We start from the raw sequence: 17526 nt of genomic DNA, 5'->3' as shown, positions 1-17526 counted from the left end.
CCGTGTGTGGGAGCCCTAATAAACGCACCTGAAGCGGTTGGGCCACCACTGTGTGTAGTGTTGCCATGTCGCATGTAACAAACGCACCTGAAGCGGTTGGGCCACCACTGTGTGTAGTGTTGCCATGTCGCATGTAACAAACGCACCTGAAGCGGTTGGGCCACCACTGTGTGTAGTGTTGCCATGTCGCATGTAACAAACGCACCTGAAGCGGTTGGGCCACCACTGTGTGTAGTGTTGCCATGTCGCATGTAACAAACGCACCTGAAGCGGTTGGGCCACCACTGTGTGTAGTGTTGCCATGTCGCATGTAACAAACGCACCTGAAGCGGTTGGGCCACCACTGTGTGTAGTGTTGCCATGTCGCATGTAACAAACGCACCTGAAGCGGTTGGGCCACCACTGTGTGTAGTGTTGCCATGTCGCATGTAACAAACGCACCTGAAGCGGTTGGGCCACCACTGTGTGTAGTGTTGCCATGTCGCATGTAACAAACGCACCTGAAGCGGTTGGGCCACCACTGTGTGTAGTGTTGCCATGTCGCATGTAACAAACGCACCTGAAGCGGTTGGGCCACCACTGTGTGTAGTGTTGCCATGTCGCATGTAACAAACGCACCTGAAGCGGTTGGGCCACCACTGTGTGTAGTGTTGCCATGTCGCATGTAACAAACGCACCTGAAGCGGTTGGGCGGCGGCACGGCGGGTGTGACGGCGGGCGAGCAGGCGGGCGGCGTGCTCAGCGGCGGCGGCGTCACCGGCGGCGTGGCGACCTTGTCGCGCTCCAACCGACCCGCCACTGTGAATAGCGTTGCATCGCTTTGTGGCACGCGTTTGCGCCATCCCTGTGTTAAACATATATTTATTAAATTATTTTCGTAACACTTTTATAATAGTAACACTATGGCAGTTTTGCCATACTTGTTGTTTTAGTCTTAATACTGAAAGATGAATTTTTGATTCAATCTAATTGATGAACGTGTATAGTGAAGATAAATTAGCAGGGTAAACACATAACATTTTTACACATGGAACAAGGATTTTAACAGTACGGTATTGGAAACAAAGCTAGGAATCGTTATTTAAACTTCTTGAAGGTCTCTAATATATATGATGAATTAAAAAATCTCCAAAGTGTATTTTCCTTTAATGTTCTCCCTGTTTACAAATTGAATTATTTATTTGCCAATATATAACAATGTAAATATTGATTATACACATACTGAATCATTGCCATCTGCAATTTTATATCGCTTCGTATACAAATAAAACCGCAGTGTAACATATAATATCAATATCAAATGGTCATTTTAAGCTTTATATTTAATGTGGTCAGTGAGTCATTGGGGTGAAGGTTCGTATTACTCACAAATGAAATATTCTAGTTGTGTGACAAATATTTTGAGTCAAAGACCCTAAAGCCCATACTGGGTCATGTTGGTCATGTCAATGTTCTCAACGAAAACATTTCGTAAACTCTACTCTACTTTATGGATTTTTACTTGTATTAAGTAAAGATACGACTGTAAAATTGATTTAGGGCGCACTGCTTTCTGTCAGCGGCTTTTTACGAGGAAAATATACTTTTCACATTTTTCATTAATATATTTATGTATACTGAGAAACACATTGATAAAAATCGTGCGTCATCATAAATCATGTACAAAATATATGCCTTATAAATAAAGGCTCTTTAAAGAAGAACGAAAATGCTCGATAACTTTCATAAATCACGGAAAACGGAAGAAAGCAGTTTATTGATTTTATTTATAAACTAGCGGTCCGCCCCGGCTTCGCCCGTGGTACATGTTTACGTTTTCTCTACATAAGAACCATCCTCGTACTTCAAGGAATGTAATAAAAAAAGAATTATCGAAATCGGTTCAGCCTGTTCTCGAGTTATGCGCTTACCAAGTACCAACACATTTTGCGATTCATTTTTATATATAAGATAAATGTATTTTAAACAATTTCACGATACTCCTTATTCGGTGAGGATATATTTCAATCCTGAATCAACACGTATAAACAATATCGTAATACAGGAAACACCTCTCCAAGGTGACGAGGCCAATTAACGTTACAAAACAAAACAAAATGCACACCTTGATATTTTCACAAATCCTTTACGTTTAAGGATACTTTCATTAACACGTTAGTATAATTTTGGTTTGAACTAAATTCCGATGCAATTATATCACTTAGTGCTGTGCAAATAAGACGCATAATTGCGTAAAATGTCAATAATGATAGTGTAGTAAATTCGAAAGGATATAAAGGTCATTGATAAGCGACATTCCTCTGGTGTTACTTTATCCTGGTTCTGTTGCAATTAATTTATGATGTTGTACTGACATAACATGAAATTAATATCTAATTCAATTGCACTACTGGTCATACTGGCCTATTCATTTACATATTACAAGAAATATGTATATTTACTAAACTTCATTATTTAAGATGTATACTAAATACTGTAAGCAGTTACCTCGAAAAGCATAATGTTAAAATATGATACCTAAACAAAATAAACCTAACCATATTAATTATAACCACATGGTAAGACAAACAACTTTAATCCCGTGAAGACAAATGACTTCTTTAAGGGTCCGCTTTGTATTTAGGTCGTTAAAAAACAACCGAAAAGAGGATAAAATCTGCACGCTCTCATAACGTCCGAGATAAAACCGAACATCAATCACAACACATTCGCGATAAACGTCGCAACGTCTGCGAAGTGGGTGTATAATGGTCTTAATAATTATATCCATATATATACGAGGTTCTATAATCGCTCCGAGCATCCTGGTTCGTTTAATAAGTAGAAAACAAATGTAAATAAGTTAAATTAGTAATTATATTAATAGCTTGGTTACCTGCGCGGCGGTTTCTAATTTATTCCGTCGATCAGCGAGGATGTTTTGACCCAATTCGTTTTCATCTATGTGCACCTTCTTCTTATCGTCGACTGATGCATTTAGTGTCTCCTGAAATAAAACAAGGTCATTAAATAAAAACGTAGGAAATTCTCACCAAAACACAAGTAGAGTTAAGTATTTTAAAGTAAGAGTAGCATAGAATGTAGTAGCATAGATATTCCTTAATTATAAAAATTTAGTGTGGACTCGAAGACTGGCGGATATAATTACGCCTACACTAACTTTTCTTGTTATCATTACTCAAATTTCCGCCACATTATGTTATTTTATCATATTTTTATATGTACTATACACGCAGAAAACACGACCAATGCTACATTTAATACGCCAATAAACCAACAGCAATTAAAAATGAAACGTCGTTTTTTTATGAATTTCCACCATCAATCATATTTGCATATAGATGAGCTCATTCAGCCAGAATTTGACACAAGTTAATTTATACGTTTCCTATTAGAAAATGTATTCGCGTAATATTATTTAATACGTTTCGTAATGATTCAATGATGGCATGATCTTTCGCATAACAAGCGTGAGCGATCGCTATCTATTATGCCTTGTAGTGCCGCGACAAAATCTGTATTGTTACATACTGTTCTATATTCTCAGTGTTTGTGCAATAATTCATCATCTGGTACGCGTATGTATGCAATTAATCTTGGTATCGTCTCGGTAATTAAGAATGTTTGCGGTCCGCGTGGGAGGTAGGAAGACTGCGACACGTCTATTTGTATATAAAGTATCTGCGTATTAATAATTACATTAATCTTAATGATTACTTGCGCATACTGAGAAATATAATTTTAAAAATAATCTCAAACGAAACTAAGATTAAAAGATAGTTTTTCTTAATAAAGAAGCAAATAACTGACTGGAACAAAACATTCCATTGTACATTGCGATTATTAATGGATAATTAAAAACTGCTTCTTTTATGTAAGAAAACTACAAAATACGTTATATTTTTCATTCCATTGTGACTTTTATGCAAGCGCGTGTATATAAAGAGCGCATGATTGGAATACTAATAAATACCAATAGATACGTAACTATTATAAAATGTACTTAAACATGACACTAACAAGAATTACGAGGAATGTATATTCAATTTATCATATCGAATACTAGTTTGTTGAAAACATTGTTCATAGATAAAGAATAATATAGAACACTTCATTCTTATAAATTATCTATATATAACAACACTGAAACAAATACATATATATTAACATGTTAGAACCATAGTAAATAAATTTAAAAAGAATAACCTGGCTATTGTCAACACAGTCAGTATCAAATTTTCTGAAGACAGGTTTTAAAGCACCATTGCTCCCGTTGCGTGTTTTGTTTTTCAGTTCACCGATAACTGAACCAAAGTTCAATCCAGCCGGTAATCCAGTTTGTTTCTCGAGTCGCCGCAACAAAAGAGGTTTTGTTTCTCGTGGCTGCTCCAATACTTCATTTATGCCATTCGTATCTTCAACATCGAATATTTTATTAACAGTATCGTCTGCTGGTTTTTCTATCTCAGACTTATTTTCAGTTAAATAACTCTCAAATTGAGGCGTATCGTTCTTAACAACTGGCGTAACATCTATATCTTTTGTTAGAGATAAGTTCTGAATAATTGATTGCAATTTGTCATCATTCAATACGGTCTTCTCTAAGAACTCGGCCAATCGCTCTTTTGGAGGACTGTCTCGTTTAACAAATTTTCTAAATCTAATATTATCTTCGTTTGGCTTCAAATGTTCAAAATCACTGGGTACATTTTTATTAAAGCAGTAATTAATAACTTCTGTCTCTACAATTTTCTCGACTTTCAACTGGTCTTTATTTTCAGCTTCATTGGCTTCGGGTACTAAATTATTATTGATTGTGTGTAAATTGTCCGTTTGAGACGTCTCATTTTCTTTTATGTCCTTTTTACTAACGCATTCAATGCTATTGTCATCTTGGACTTTTAATGAGGCCTGTTGTTTCTTCGTAAACACAAATCTCCAGACCAGGAAAAGGAAAGCGCCAAAAACAATTACGGCTCCGTAAAACATTTTTGTTTATTTATCACATCACTGACTAGAAAAATATTAGTGAAATAAACACTTTAAAAGTTTCTGAAAACGTTGCATTCTCTCAAGAACTTTATTAATTATTTCAATTCGTAGTGTCCTTCGTTAAAATAACTGTAATATAAAAGGCGGCAACGTTAACATGGCAAGACGCGGGAAACGGCGTATGAAATATCAGTATACGGAAATGAAGGCATTAAACAAGTTGACAGTCTGACGCACACACACTGACTGATCGAGAGGATATCTGGCAGCAGATAAATGTGAGTCAGACGCAGGTCCCTACAACGTTGGTAAACATATCGCTACACATAATATGACGCATCGTAGAGAACGAGAAGACTGTGATGTAGGTGTGCCGAACGAACCAGTTGTCCATCTGTGTAACCTTGAGTAAAATGATACCACACCTAACAATAACAATGGTTTATTGACATTTTTATACCCGACAATTTATTGATGGGTTCATATATTATAAGGAAAATAACTTGTACGTGACACGTACGTGTTTTATTATTCAAAAGGATGCTAGGACTTCATTTAAAGATAAGTTACAGACGTAATTTGCCTTTACTTGCTTTTGTACTCATAGCAATGAAGGTAAAGGTCTAAATTATTTTCCTCAAACGCATTGTTCAAAATGTTTGTAAGTCAAAATATAAGTAGCAACTATAAAGCTCCTAATATGCCAACCTGTCCCGCCATACACGTCGCGTATAAAAAAGGACTTAAGCCAATTAAGCTCCAACCTAAATATTTCAGATTTTAAAGCACGTTTCATAATCCCTGGCGTAAAAAGTTCGCTTCCAAAATTGGAATAAATACCTATAAACCTATTACGGAGTTATAGAATAGGTATCTCAGATGAATTGAAGCGGTACTGTGACCTTAGGATCAACAACAATCACGTTCAATGGCAAATAAATAAACACCAATAAAAGTATGATATTGCGATACAATCAATAACCATTTCAATATCAATGAAAATTGATTTCAATGTGAAACGAGCAATTTTGTTGCTAGAGATATAATTATGCAAGGAGTTATTAATTAGTTTAACAGTAAAAATCTAAAAACAGGCTTGTTATCCTCGACTCTATATGGAATAGGTAATCGTGTCCTGAATACCAATCAAGGTACATTAGAAACTAACGTCCTCGATTTTAATCGTTTAATATAATTAGAAACTTATAATAAGGACGAAACAGGGGAAAGTATTACACTCGACCATTAGGGAGCGAAACTGCAGTTTAGATTATCTTTTACTACTATAAATAAACCTTGGCAATTTATTAACAGCAGATAGCGACGATATTGTTGCTAGATAAAACAGCGATAAGGCGTGTATCCACGACCATAATACATTCTTAACAAAATCTACTTTATAGCGCGAAGTACGAACTCCGTGTAAAACATACCAAACTTTGTAAGACCAAAATCGAAAAAGCGAACAAAAGAGAGTCGAATGGTACCAATTATATCATGTGAGTTATAATTTCACCGTGTAAAAATAAATCGAGCCGTGTGATTACCGCGCACTTCTCTATTTAGTTTCGGTATGGTAGGGTGAAAGCGAAATTAACGTATAAAATTCGCCAAGCTTAGGCCTGCGCGCGCGCACCGCGATGCCGTCAAAACAACTGACTTGAATTTGACCGCCGACCGGTGCCAGATTGTCTGCCCCCTTCGGCTGCGGGTTAAGCACACCGCTTCTGTGTAGCTTTTTAATTAACCGTGCAACAGTAAATTGAAACATGACTAATTAAATTAAACATATTCTCGGAAACGAATCGAGCCGTAAGTAAATATATCCTTATATGGTGCAAAATTGATCGATCGCGCAAATGAATTAATTCATTTCAATTTTTGAAGGAGTTATTTTAATTAACTCATGTGCCCATAAGAAGAATAAACTGGAAACATGTGCGAATACGAAGAATAAACTGGAAACTTTATTAAATGTCGAAAATATTTCGAGGAACTTTTTTAGTTCGTATTCAAATTCCATGCGTAATGTTCAATATCAAGTTCACATTCAACAAAAGAGCGAGCACATTCTATACAATAATCATTCATTTATTTTCAAGATCACCTTTATTACGTGTACGCAAATATTTACCTTGTGGTGAATAATTATTGCGGACATGTGTTACAAAATATAACGGACTTTAATAAAATTTGAATTAAGTGATTATTCATTTTTTGGTAGTAAAGTCTGACTAGTAGGTAAATGCACATTTATGTTTACATCGTTCCTTGTATGACAATTGACAGCATTTCTTCGATTAAATAATATGAGGATAATTAGTGAATCTAGAATGTATTTCATGTTAATTTCAATTGAAATTAAGATCAAAATTTAAAGAAAGAGAACCAGCTCAAGCATTATAAGTATCATTTATACAAGTTATGAGAGCTCCAGTCTCGTTTTCAAACAAAATGTTTCATGACTTCAATTTAAATTCACTTAAGTTGACCTATTTTTCGAACCAGAATGTTTCTTATATTTTTTAACATTTCGTTAAGTCGTGTTTGAAATAACTCTGCATTGGCCCAAATTTATAATTACTCACGACATCGCCGAAACGTAGAGTTGGCAAAGTCCTAGAATTCTAAACAGTTTATGAATTCCTCTGAAATAATTTTCGTTTCTCATATTTCTAAAAAGAGTACCTACGTCAAAATAACTGTAATTCCTTCAAAATGAGCAATTCTGTAAATATTTACCGTTCGCAACCGAGTTAGTTTAAATTTTCAAGCTGTTAATTAGGTGCAAAATGCAATATTGGTATCGAAAAAGGTATGCAAATTCAATCGCAAATAACGTAACGTAGTTATAAAATAATAAATGTATGTTTTTCTGACAAATACCTATATAATGAGTAGATACTACAGAGTTTTAAAGTTTGATGTAAAATACTATATTACCTATATTCTCTTATTTCTCTCTTATCAAATTATCAATAGATAAAGATAATTTCGATTGTTGTAAAATTTATCAGTCAGGAAGTTTTGAACATAGTGAAAATTATCTAATACATTTTTGTTGAACGAAATATATCATAGATTGTATTTGCCAATAACACAATAACAATATGTTCCTTTAATACATTTGAAATATTATTGTATGCCATCTTTCCTTCGTCCATCTTAAGTTTGTTGTATGATGTATCTTTAACACAGTATTGAATCCTATATTCAGTTGAAACTCATTAATTTCCGGCAAAACCCATATACATAATACACTGAGTATTCATATACAAAATAAACCACTGAAAACACGATCGTGTATTTAACTCTGCATTATGTGTTGTTTTCATAACATTCGCGACTCAGATGTATTTTGGGAAATTGACACATACCAGACGTCTGATTATTATGCTACAGGTAAATTAGCTTGGAGAAATTTTTGCATATGTAGTGGTGTGTATATTACTCAGATCTTAGAGCGCGTTTCCACTATATCGTTCTGGCCTATACAAAAATGTTTCGATATCCTAACATTACTATTTAACTTTATACTTATTCCTAGCAACACTTTTGTTTTCAATAAAAACAAGTTTTTATTTGAAAGAAAATGGTTTTGACTTTATAAAAAAAAATATATCATTCAATTTTACGTCCTTGAGCAAACGACAAGGCGACTACCGTGAAACAATAAAATATCGTGTCCATAATAATTTGTTTCATAATTAATATTTGACCATAATAATTACGAAACAAAACAAATAAATAAATCGTCACTTGATAGTGGAAAGTGGAAACACGCACAAAACCAGAATAAACCAGTTTACGCTGTCCGCAGGTGCCACGTGCAGTCGTTTGGTAGCGTTAGAACATAAAGCACATTTCATTCAAAAATTATAATTATTATGTACGTAGTTTAATTGATAAATTTTGTATTTGTTGATTGTTGTTATTATTTGTTATTATTGTTATAATATTTGTTGAAGTGAATTACATGTCCCGCAGCCGGAGGCCCCAAATGAAAACTCAGATGTACTTAAAAACTACATTTAATAGCTAAAATGAGACTTTTACACCCATGTCTGCACGATGCAGACCGGAGTTAAAGAATGAATTTATACAGTTTAATAATTATAAAGACGTAAGCTTGGATGCTATAAGGGAAATCGCATCCACATTCTATTCCCGTGCGAACGGCGTATTCAGCAGTTTTGTATGAAGGCAGGGCCATAACTAGTGTTTAATTTGTGTGTAAGTGTTGTAACTTTATATTGTTAATTCAATATGGCTCCAGTGTTAAAACATGGTCGAGGCAAGCCTTTGACTTCTCAAACTAAAGAATTAAACTTTAAATGTCGTTTCTTTTTCAGGTTAGTAAATTTTTCATTTTAGTAACATTGTTAATGTAAAAGTTATATGTATGTTAAATGTGCAAATATTAAAATAAAGTCTCATCTTTTTCAGAGGAGAAACACATATAGTTTAATTTAAAATCCCTTATATATACAGGGTTACTTGTAAAACACCGGCAACCTCGCAGGACAAGATAGCTAACATCATAAGTAACAACATTTCGACTTTTGATAATTTGTTAGATTTTATTTTCATACAAAAATAAATATTCATTTAATTTTCCGTCTGAATATTATAAACTCTACGCCTCCCAAAAATTACGTAAACAAAAAGCGAACGAGAGGGGGAAGGGGGCGTCGCGTCGTCCATCCGATAATTAATAGAACATAGACTTACAAATGTAAGGAGAGTACAATAAAAGTTTAAAAAATCATTTAAAAATAATTTATTGCGTTATGCCAAAAGTCGTAGAACAAATGTTGTTATTTATGATGTTAGCTATCTTGTCCTGCGAGGTTGCTGGTGTTTTACAAGTAACCCTGTATAAAATAAAAACTAAAAATAAAATGTTGTTTTATTTTATTTGCTGACCATACACTACTACAAACGCAAAAATTTCTCCAAGCTAATTTACCTGTACTACTATGTAAAAGAATGCATCATATATCAAACATTTTTGCTTCTAGATTTTTCTTACTGTATAGTGTATACTATTTATAAGCACTTGTGGTAAAGTGTGGTAAACTAAGTAGTTTCGCTGTACTTTACAACAAGTGTATATTATCGTATGTGTTATGTTATATTTTAGCGTTAAGCACACACATCACCTATTACTATCTATTTTGTAGATTTTTATTAAAAATTGTAATCCTCAATATGTCCCAGCAATAGGTACGTTATAAATTTACAATATTTAAACGCACTGCTAACTTACCTACATTATAATAATGTGCAATGTGTGTATTGTATATTAATATAATGGAATCAAGGAAACCTCTTGCACAAATTAATCTTCCAAGAACGAATATTTCCTCAAACAAAAATTCCAATACCGAGCATTGTTTAAACCATTACATAAGATAAAGGGTTCAACGTGTTTATGGTAAATGTTTCCAATAAAAATAAATATAAAACGCATACCGTGCGAGTTCACCTCGCACAAACCAGTCGGCGCAGTCGTGCTTCGTGACGCATAGACATACAATGTATAGTACATACTAAGTGCTGAGCTTTAAATATATGCAGATATATAAGTAGGTACTATAGCAAATATCGTATTCAACAAAGACCCCGTTGAATGTGCAATAACTCGTTCATTCTTAAAATTCTTTATAATATTGGGCTAGATTAGAAGCGCCACACGCAGCCTATTAACCCTAACATCGTGATGCTATTTTAGCGCTAGACTATCTAAGAAGGTAAGGAAAGCAACATTCGATAAATATTCTGCCACTATTACTTTGACTTACTATGGGTCTAGAAAAGACGGTATACTAACCATACATTCATTCAATTTATTTCAATATGCATAAATCGACGTACCTACTATACTTAGCTGTATCAGTTTAGTGGAAATCCTAAAATGCTGAGAAATAAATGCTTTTAAGTTTAAACACATGAGTCGTTTTGTTTGTATTTCAAAAGAAAAGACAACTACAACTAAATTTAGGTAGTGTACTGAGATATTATTGCAATAATGCATTTTTATAACTAACATTCTTCCACGAATGACAAACCATAGTGTGCAATACATATTTTACCGCAATTTACGATATGTACAAGAGAATAAATAAATTGAGTTACTTAGGTGTTGATGCAATGCATACTACATACATAAAAAACAAAGATCAATAACAGAAAAATACAGCCGATAGAGAACGCTAGTATAGCAATACTAAACTGGATGTTAAGCAGTTCCGCGCGTTCCCGTTAGATGGCGTTGTAATAAAAACAGTTTTAACTTCCCATAATAAAGAGGATATAACATCTGCTGTTCTACTGCTACTTTGATAAGCATCCAGAGGCGGCTCGCCCTAAGGAGCGCTGGTGCAGTGAACTCCCATAAATAATTATAATAAAATCATACTCCTTAATTTCATTATTAATATTAATTATTACTATTTAAAATCAATCGTAATCGTAAAAATCTACTGTCAATACCAATGAATATATCCATCATTCCATCATTCCAATTTCCATACACTTGAATAATACTGTATTTATACAGTAACGCGCGAAGGGGAGCGCTCACGATTGCGCTCCAATGAAAAAATATTTAGTACATTTCCTAATACGAAATCCAATAGGAGTGAAAGAGATGGTTTGCCAGTGCCCTGCGCGCGTGAAACAGAAGATTTTCTATGGAAAGATAGCAAAATTCGGTGCGCCGCTCCCGCAAACGTTGCCGGTTCGTTTTTACCGCCGCGCGCGACATTGCCACTCTCTATATTATAAACAAACACTCGACTCTCGAGTCAACTTCAATGCACGCGCGCGAATGCAAATTCGGAAATTTTCTAATTAAAATCATAAGATACGTGTTGAAAATGGAAATAGTCTGTAGTTATCAGTATTACTTGTGAGTGTGAAAATGAACAATTATAATGTGGCGTTCATTAAAAAGTGTGTTAAAACGTTACAAATTCGGCTTGAATTGAAAGCAGGGACTGCCACGGCCTGACCTTGACCTTACGCAAAAATGTACGACAAAAACGAAAACATATACGCGTGTGTTTAAATCCGAACAATATTATGTGAAAACACCGTGGTTGTATGGTTGTGATGAAAGCAACAACAGACATTTACGAATGTCATGTCGCTTTAAGTTATAGATATTTTTGCACACCAAAAAGAAAGACGTATGTACTTAATTCCTTTATAAGTAATTTTTTTGATAAATGTACTGCTTTACACCACGTATTTACTATTTTCAGTGTTTTATTTCAAGTGAACACCCATAAAATTTTGTCACGAGCCGCCTCTGTAAGCATCGCGAACTTTATAACGACTATACTTGTGGGTGAAACGAAACGTAACCTATTAACATTAAGTCTGCTCTATCATTTCACGAAAAATTTTGTATCATAGGTCAGTGCCAAGTTTATTAAAGCCTAACACAATTTTTAAAAAACCTATACATACTTTAAAATTTGTTCTTCTGCGCTTATGGTCATTATTAATAAATAATAATTGTGTTACATTTTTTGTGGAATAAATCAATTATACGGTAGAGCTTTGTAATTTGCCATTGATTCCAATGGAAGTTGAACACATTTCGTCACCCCTTATTTCTCGCATTATTTAAGGAAACAAACAACACCAATCAATTCCCGGCCCTAAACACCAATGACGGGTTGAGTGACAAACTAGAACAAAGGGATAATTCAGGTTAACGACGGTCTCGAGCAAGCAAGCCAATATATGACTAAAGGTTAAAGGCTAAGGGTTATTATGGCTTAAAGCCGGATTTAATTAGCGAAGACAGGCTAACAAAGAAGGTCGTTTCCGTGCAATGTTACAGTGATGTCGCCTAACGGAATTCAATTTATCGTGCGTTGTTTGATCCGGTGCCCTTGTGCACATTGACACTGATTTGATGGATGCCAATTAATTACAATGTAAAGGGACAATCTTTGTGCTCAAAGTATTTAAATTTTGCAGCTACTGTGTTGTGCACAATACCTACTGTATTAGGTATTGTATTAAATAGGTGTCTTACAGGACAACACAACACACTACAATCCTAATGCATAAAATACTTTTACTACAGTAAAAGCTCTACAGAAAAAAATAGGGTTAGTGTGATTGGACGATCCCACATTCTCACACACCTCTCGCTCCTCCCTACCGTGACATGTCAAAAAACAACAATTCACCCCAATTAATTAATCATTACAAACATCGGTGCAAACAATTTGCAAAGCCATATGACCCATGCCTCTAATTAACAAAATACCACAACACGGAAATGTCAGGCGCATCATTAGTCAGTTTACATACTACATAGCAACAAAAACAAACGTTGCTATAATAATTTCATGGAATACGTGACACGCATACGTTTATCCGCTATGAATTCAGATACAAAATGATGTGCAGAAAAAACAGATCATTATTATGATATCCATAATAACTTGGTCAAAATATAAATTTTGTAAATTGACCAAGTTTTTATTCCTACACGGTTAGATGTTGCAATATTGAGCCAAATGATGATTGTAAAAACTATGATATGTTTCGTAACTTTAATCATTTGTGTATTTCTAAAACAAAGACAATACTTGATTAAGGATTCAGGACAACAGTATAACTGTGGGCAGGATATTTGATGTGGCTAAGAAAACAGGTCCCTGGTTGCATATCTAATGCTTCCAGTATTCGATTCTCATAGCACATGATATATAACCTTATTCATAATTATTGGTTTCATATTATCAGAAGCGCATCAAACAATCGATTAGTTTATTTGCTAGTTTGCTAGTATTGCACAATCTTAACTTATACTAGGCACGGGGCGTCAAAGGCCATGGTAAAAATTCAAGGGAAAATTGGGCACCAGACAACAATCGATTAGAACGAATTGAGACGGCATAGCGTGCTTACAATCTCAGCAGTTTCGAGATATCACAGCTTAGCACGACCTTGAACTATAGCTTATTTAGCGACTATTGATTTTAAGGCCCATGTTGGGCCGTTTATTCGATAATCGCAAAGTTAAGGTTGCCAATAAATGCAATGTAATAATGTTAATTGCGACCTCTGGTTTTATTGTTATAACACGCAATATTATTCAAATGAAAATTGAATATTTTTAAAATAAAAATAAAGCGTTAAGCTACTCTGAGTATATTGTAATCGTCCGGGACGCTGTTAATAGTCATTTTTATGTAAGTATATAGTTTTAACTAAACACAATCTGATACCTACATTGATTTCTAATTTACTTGAAATTTTTTATTCTAATTTCCGTCTTTTCCATAAAACCTAACTCTTATCTTATAATATTTTGATTTATTTCTACGACAGCAAAATGGAACCGGAAGGGACTGTTCCACAAAGTTTCGAGTTATAAATATACTTTTAAATTTTCATACTATCTGGATAATAATAAGGATTATTTTTATTATTTCATTTTTATAAAACTTTATTACATCCTTGTAATCGACATCGCATATAAAAATAAACGACATCGCACTTTCAATCTTCGCAATATTCCGGCATAAGTGGAAATAAACATTGTATAGTCAAAACTAAATTTTATTCTTTCAAATAAATGCATTCATTTTTCAAGCACTTTAAACGTAACAACGTGTTCATAACTATTAACTATGTAACTTTATATGGGTAATTTTATCGATTACGTAAATTAACCTTTTTAATGAGTCTCAATCTATGACCATGTCTATGTTAATAAAAATATATTGACGTTACTCAAGTAAGAAAAAATTATATCCAACGAACTAACAGAAAACGAAATTAAAAGAAATAATAATATTGGTTGTTAGTTGATACAAATATAAGATTCTTAAACGTATTGGTAGGTATTTTATTTGACCACATAATCAAAGAAATTTGATCGTTTTAATTTGTCACCATTAATTTTCCAACTATATGTTCTCTTTTATAATACATCTTGTAACAGATGTTATATGTACCTACTACATATTGCACATGTACAAGGGTGTAATTTACATCATCAGTACGTGACTAAAGACCGCCTCTAAACAAGAGACCACTCAAAACTAAAGCGCCATTGAAGAGTGAAAACAATAGGCTGTTAATAGGATTTTTCTTATCGTACAAACAGGGCACTTGAACACATATAAAAATCTTACGTATATACAGCACACATATGCATGTATTGCACACACAAGCATGTTTGTGTACACATGCATGTATTGCACACACAAGCATGTTTGTGTACGCAAACTTAGAAGAATTTTATATAAACACAGCACACATGTATACAAGCGCCTCGGTAGACAACTAGGGTTTGCTCAGACGCGCAAGGTCAGCGCTACGTCGAGGGTGCTTATAGCACTTACGAGCTTGTTTGAAAAAGTTGGGAAAAACCACGACTCAAATATACCGCAGGCTACACTTTTTTCGATAGTTTCTCTGCGAAAATTGTTGGGGGAAAATTTTTAATTGAATTTTTAATAGCTGTTTGCTTTTTTGCATTGCGGAGGCTTAGGAGGAAAATTAAATTTACGTTTGGTGCAGTAAAGGAATTTGAATTAAAATCAATATTAATTATTTTTTCCCCATAAATGTACACTACAATTTAAATATGTACCTATATCTTAACTATATTTGTTAGAAAGTCATACCACCCATTTTTTGTAGACCCTTCCTTCGTTTCACCCAACATACGAAAAACTCTTACACCACCAAGCTTTTAGCAATATCTTTCAAATAAATACAATTTAACATAAAATAAACAAACAAACCGTACTCACATTGATCCTATTCTTGGCTCGCTCGATCGCCTTCGAGTCGTCTCGCTCCGGGCTGAGCCGGCACACGCGCGCGCGCCAGTCGTTCGCGCCAGCCGCTTGCAGCGCCGCTAGCCTGGAAGGACGAAACATAGGTTTTAGAAAATTACGCTTTTATAAAGAAAATAAAAAAAAAAAAAAACACATACTTCCAAAAAATTAGAGTAAGCTAAATACATGTCAATTCAAAATAAATAGGCAAGATAAATAAGTATCTACAAGTACACAAAGACTACTTATTTGGAAAACTTTTGTACCTAAAATTTCTTGAAACTTTTGTCACGAGTCTATATTATAGTGTGGCTTGAAAGTACCCAAAAACATTGTCTTGTTAATTTATACGCTATTTATAAGGTGATTCCTTTAAAGACAAAAAAGGATAAACACATAATACATTAATACATAATACACTTATATATAACTCTATTATTATTATTGAATTCCCTGCTTTAAAGGGATAATTGCTACTGAAAATTAATAAATTGCCTACAGGATAAACCAACAAATACATAAGATATTTATAATTCCACAATTAGCAAATGTGGTAAGTTATTTAACATAATTAATTATTTAATTCATAATAACAATTTATAGAAAACTCTCTCAGGAACAACTGACGTGATTTAAAACGCATTTTAATGATAAATTAATGGTGTTGTAAGAAAAAATGTTATAAAAGAGCCCCGTCATGCATCGCCTTGTTGGAATATCTAGGAGGAATAATCATAATTTGATCAATATTCTCAATAAGCAAGTAGGTTTCCAATCATCAACGTAGATCGAGCCAAGCCCTTCACGAATCTACATTAGCGTGCTAATCATAGCACAAAGCCGGTCTATTCTATCAGAAATGTTAATCTATTTATCATCATAGTTTATGTTATAGCGGCATATACAGAGGCCTCAACGAGTAATTCATAAGCACAACATTGGAAGCCATAAAAGTCTTATAGTTTCTAAATTGAAAACTTGTCATCACAACAGATAAAGTTATCTAGACAACAATTTATGACTGCACAAGTTTAAGGGTACCAATCAATGTTTATTGTAATATATTTTAGTTCTAAGTAGATAGCAAAGATTTATTACTGACTAGTTGTAGAGTATGACGTCCAATGCGATTATTACTGTTTTCCTTTCCCAACATAAAACTGGCTTTAAAAAAAATAAATAACAGTAGACCGCAGCTTTCTTAGCATTTTTATAAAAATTATTTTGTATACCAAATGTCTGTCAGAGAAGTTTGAAAAATAAAATTAAAATGGTTTCTCAGACTACATCAAAAGGACTATGAAAAGTAAGGACATAGAAGGCAAAATTTCGTTTTTGATATGAAAAGCGAGGGACTTTGCATATTTATTTGAAATTTTAACATGTTAAGCCTTCAAATTATCGTTTTTTTCGTATCATATTATAATTTAGTTTCCTTTGCATACATTTACATACTTATTTACGTTTAAATAAAGGCTTTTAGATAGTCACACTTTAAATATGTATCTAGTAAATAACGCTAAGCCGCTTTTAGTATTACCCATTTGTACAGACAAAGCTCCATGATACGCGTGTATTACAATTGATTACTTCAAACGCACTATTCAATCGGCTTATCGCAATATATGCGAACACATTTACGTATTAAATGCTATGCTACCTACTTATAGATAAGAGATATATTGCTTTTCATTTCTACTTATATTAAACCATT

At 33.8% G+C, this 17526-nt stretch overlaps 1 protein-coding gene across 5 annotated transcripts in view; it reads right to left on the bottom strand.

Annotated features, from left to right (window-relative positions):
- The window catches only part of LOC149903862 (uncharacterized), a 149542-nt gene that overhangs the window by 10363 nt on the left and 121653 nt on the right, over positions 1-17526 (bottom strand). For all 5 annotated transcript variants that reach the window (XM_090108304.1, XM_090108305.1, XM_090108306.1 and 2 more), the window contains 3 exons: positions 15786-15897; positions 2876-2986; positions 678-844 (listed from right to left, as the gene is read on the bottom strand). In XM_090108304.1, coding sequence (XP_089964430.1) covers positions 678-844; positions 2876-2986; positions 15786-15897 — 390 coding nt within the window. The remainder of the gene's footprint in view (positions 1-677; positions 845-2875; positions 2987-15785; positions 15898-17526) is intronic.

This window comes from Colias eurytheme, chromosome 12 (assembly GCF_061535395.1).
Source record: "Colias eurytheme isolate Ceu_HAF_F1 chromosome 12, ilColEury1 Martin Lab GWU primary, whole genome shotgun sequence".
In the NCBI taxonomy this organism is placed as follows: domain Eukaryota; kingdom Metazoa; phylum Arthropoda; class Insecta; order Lepidoptera; family Pieridae; genus Colias; species Colias eurytheme.
Note: the sequence above shows the minus strand (reverse complement) of the source record. Positions and strands in the feature narration are given on the sequence as shown.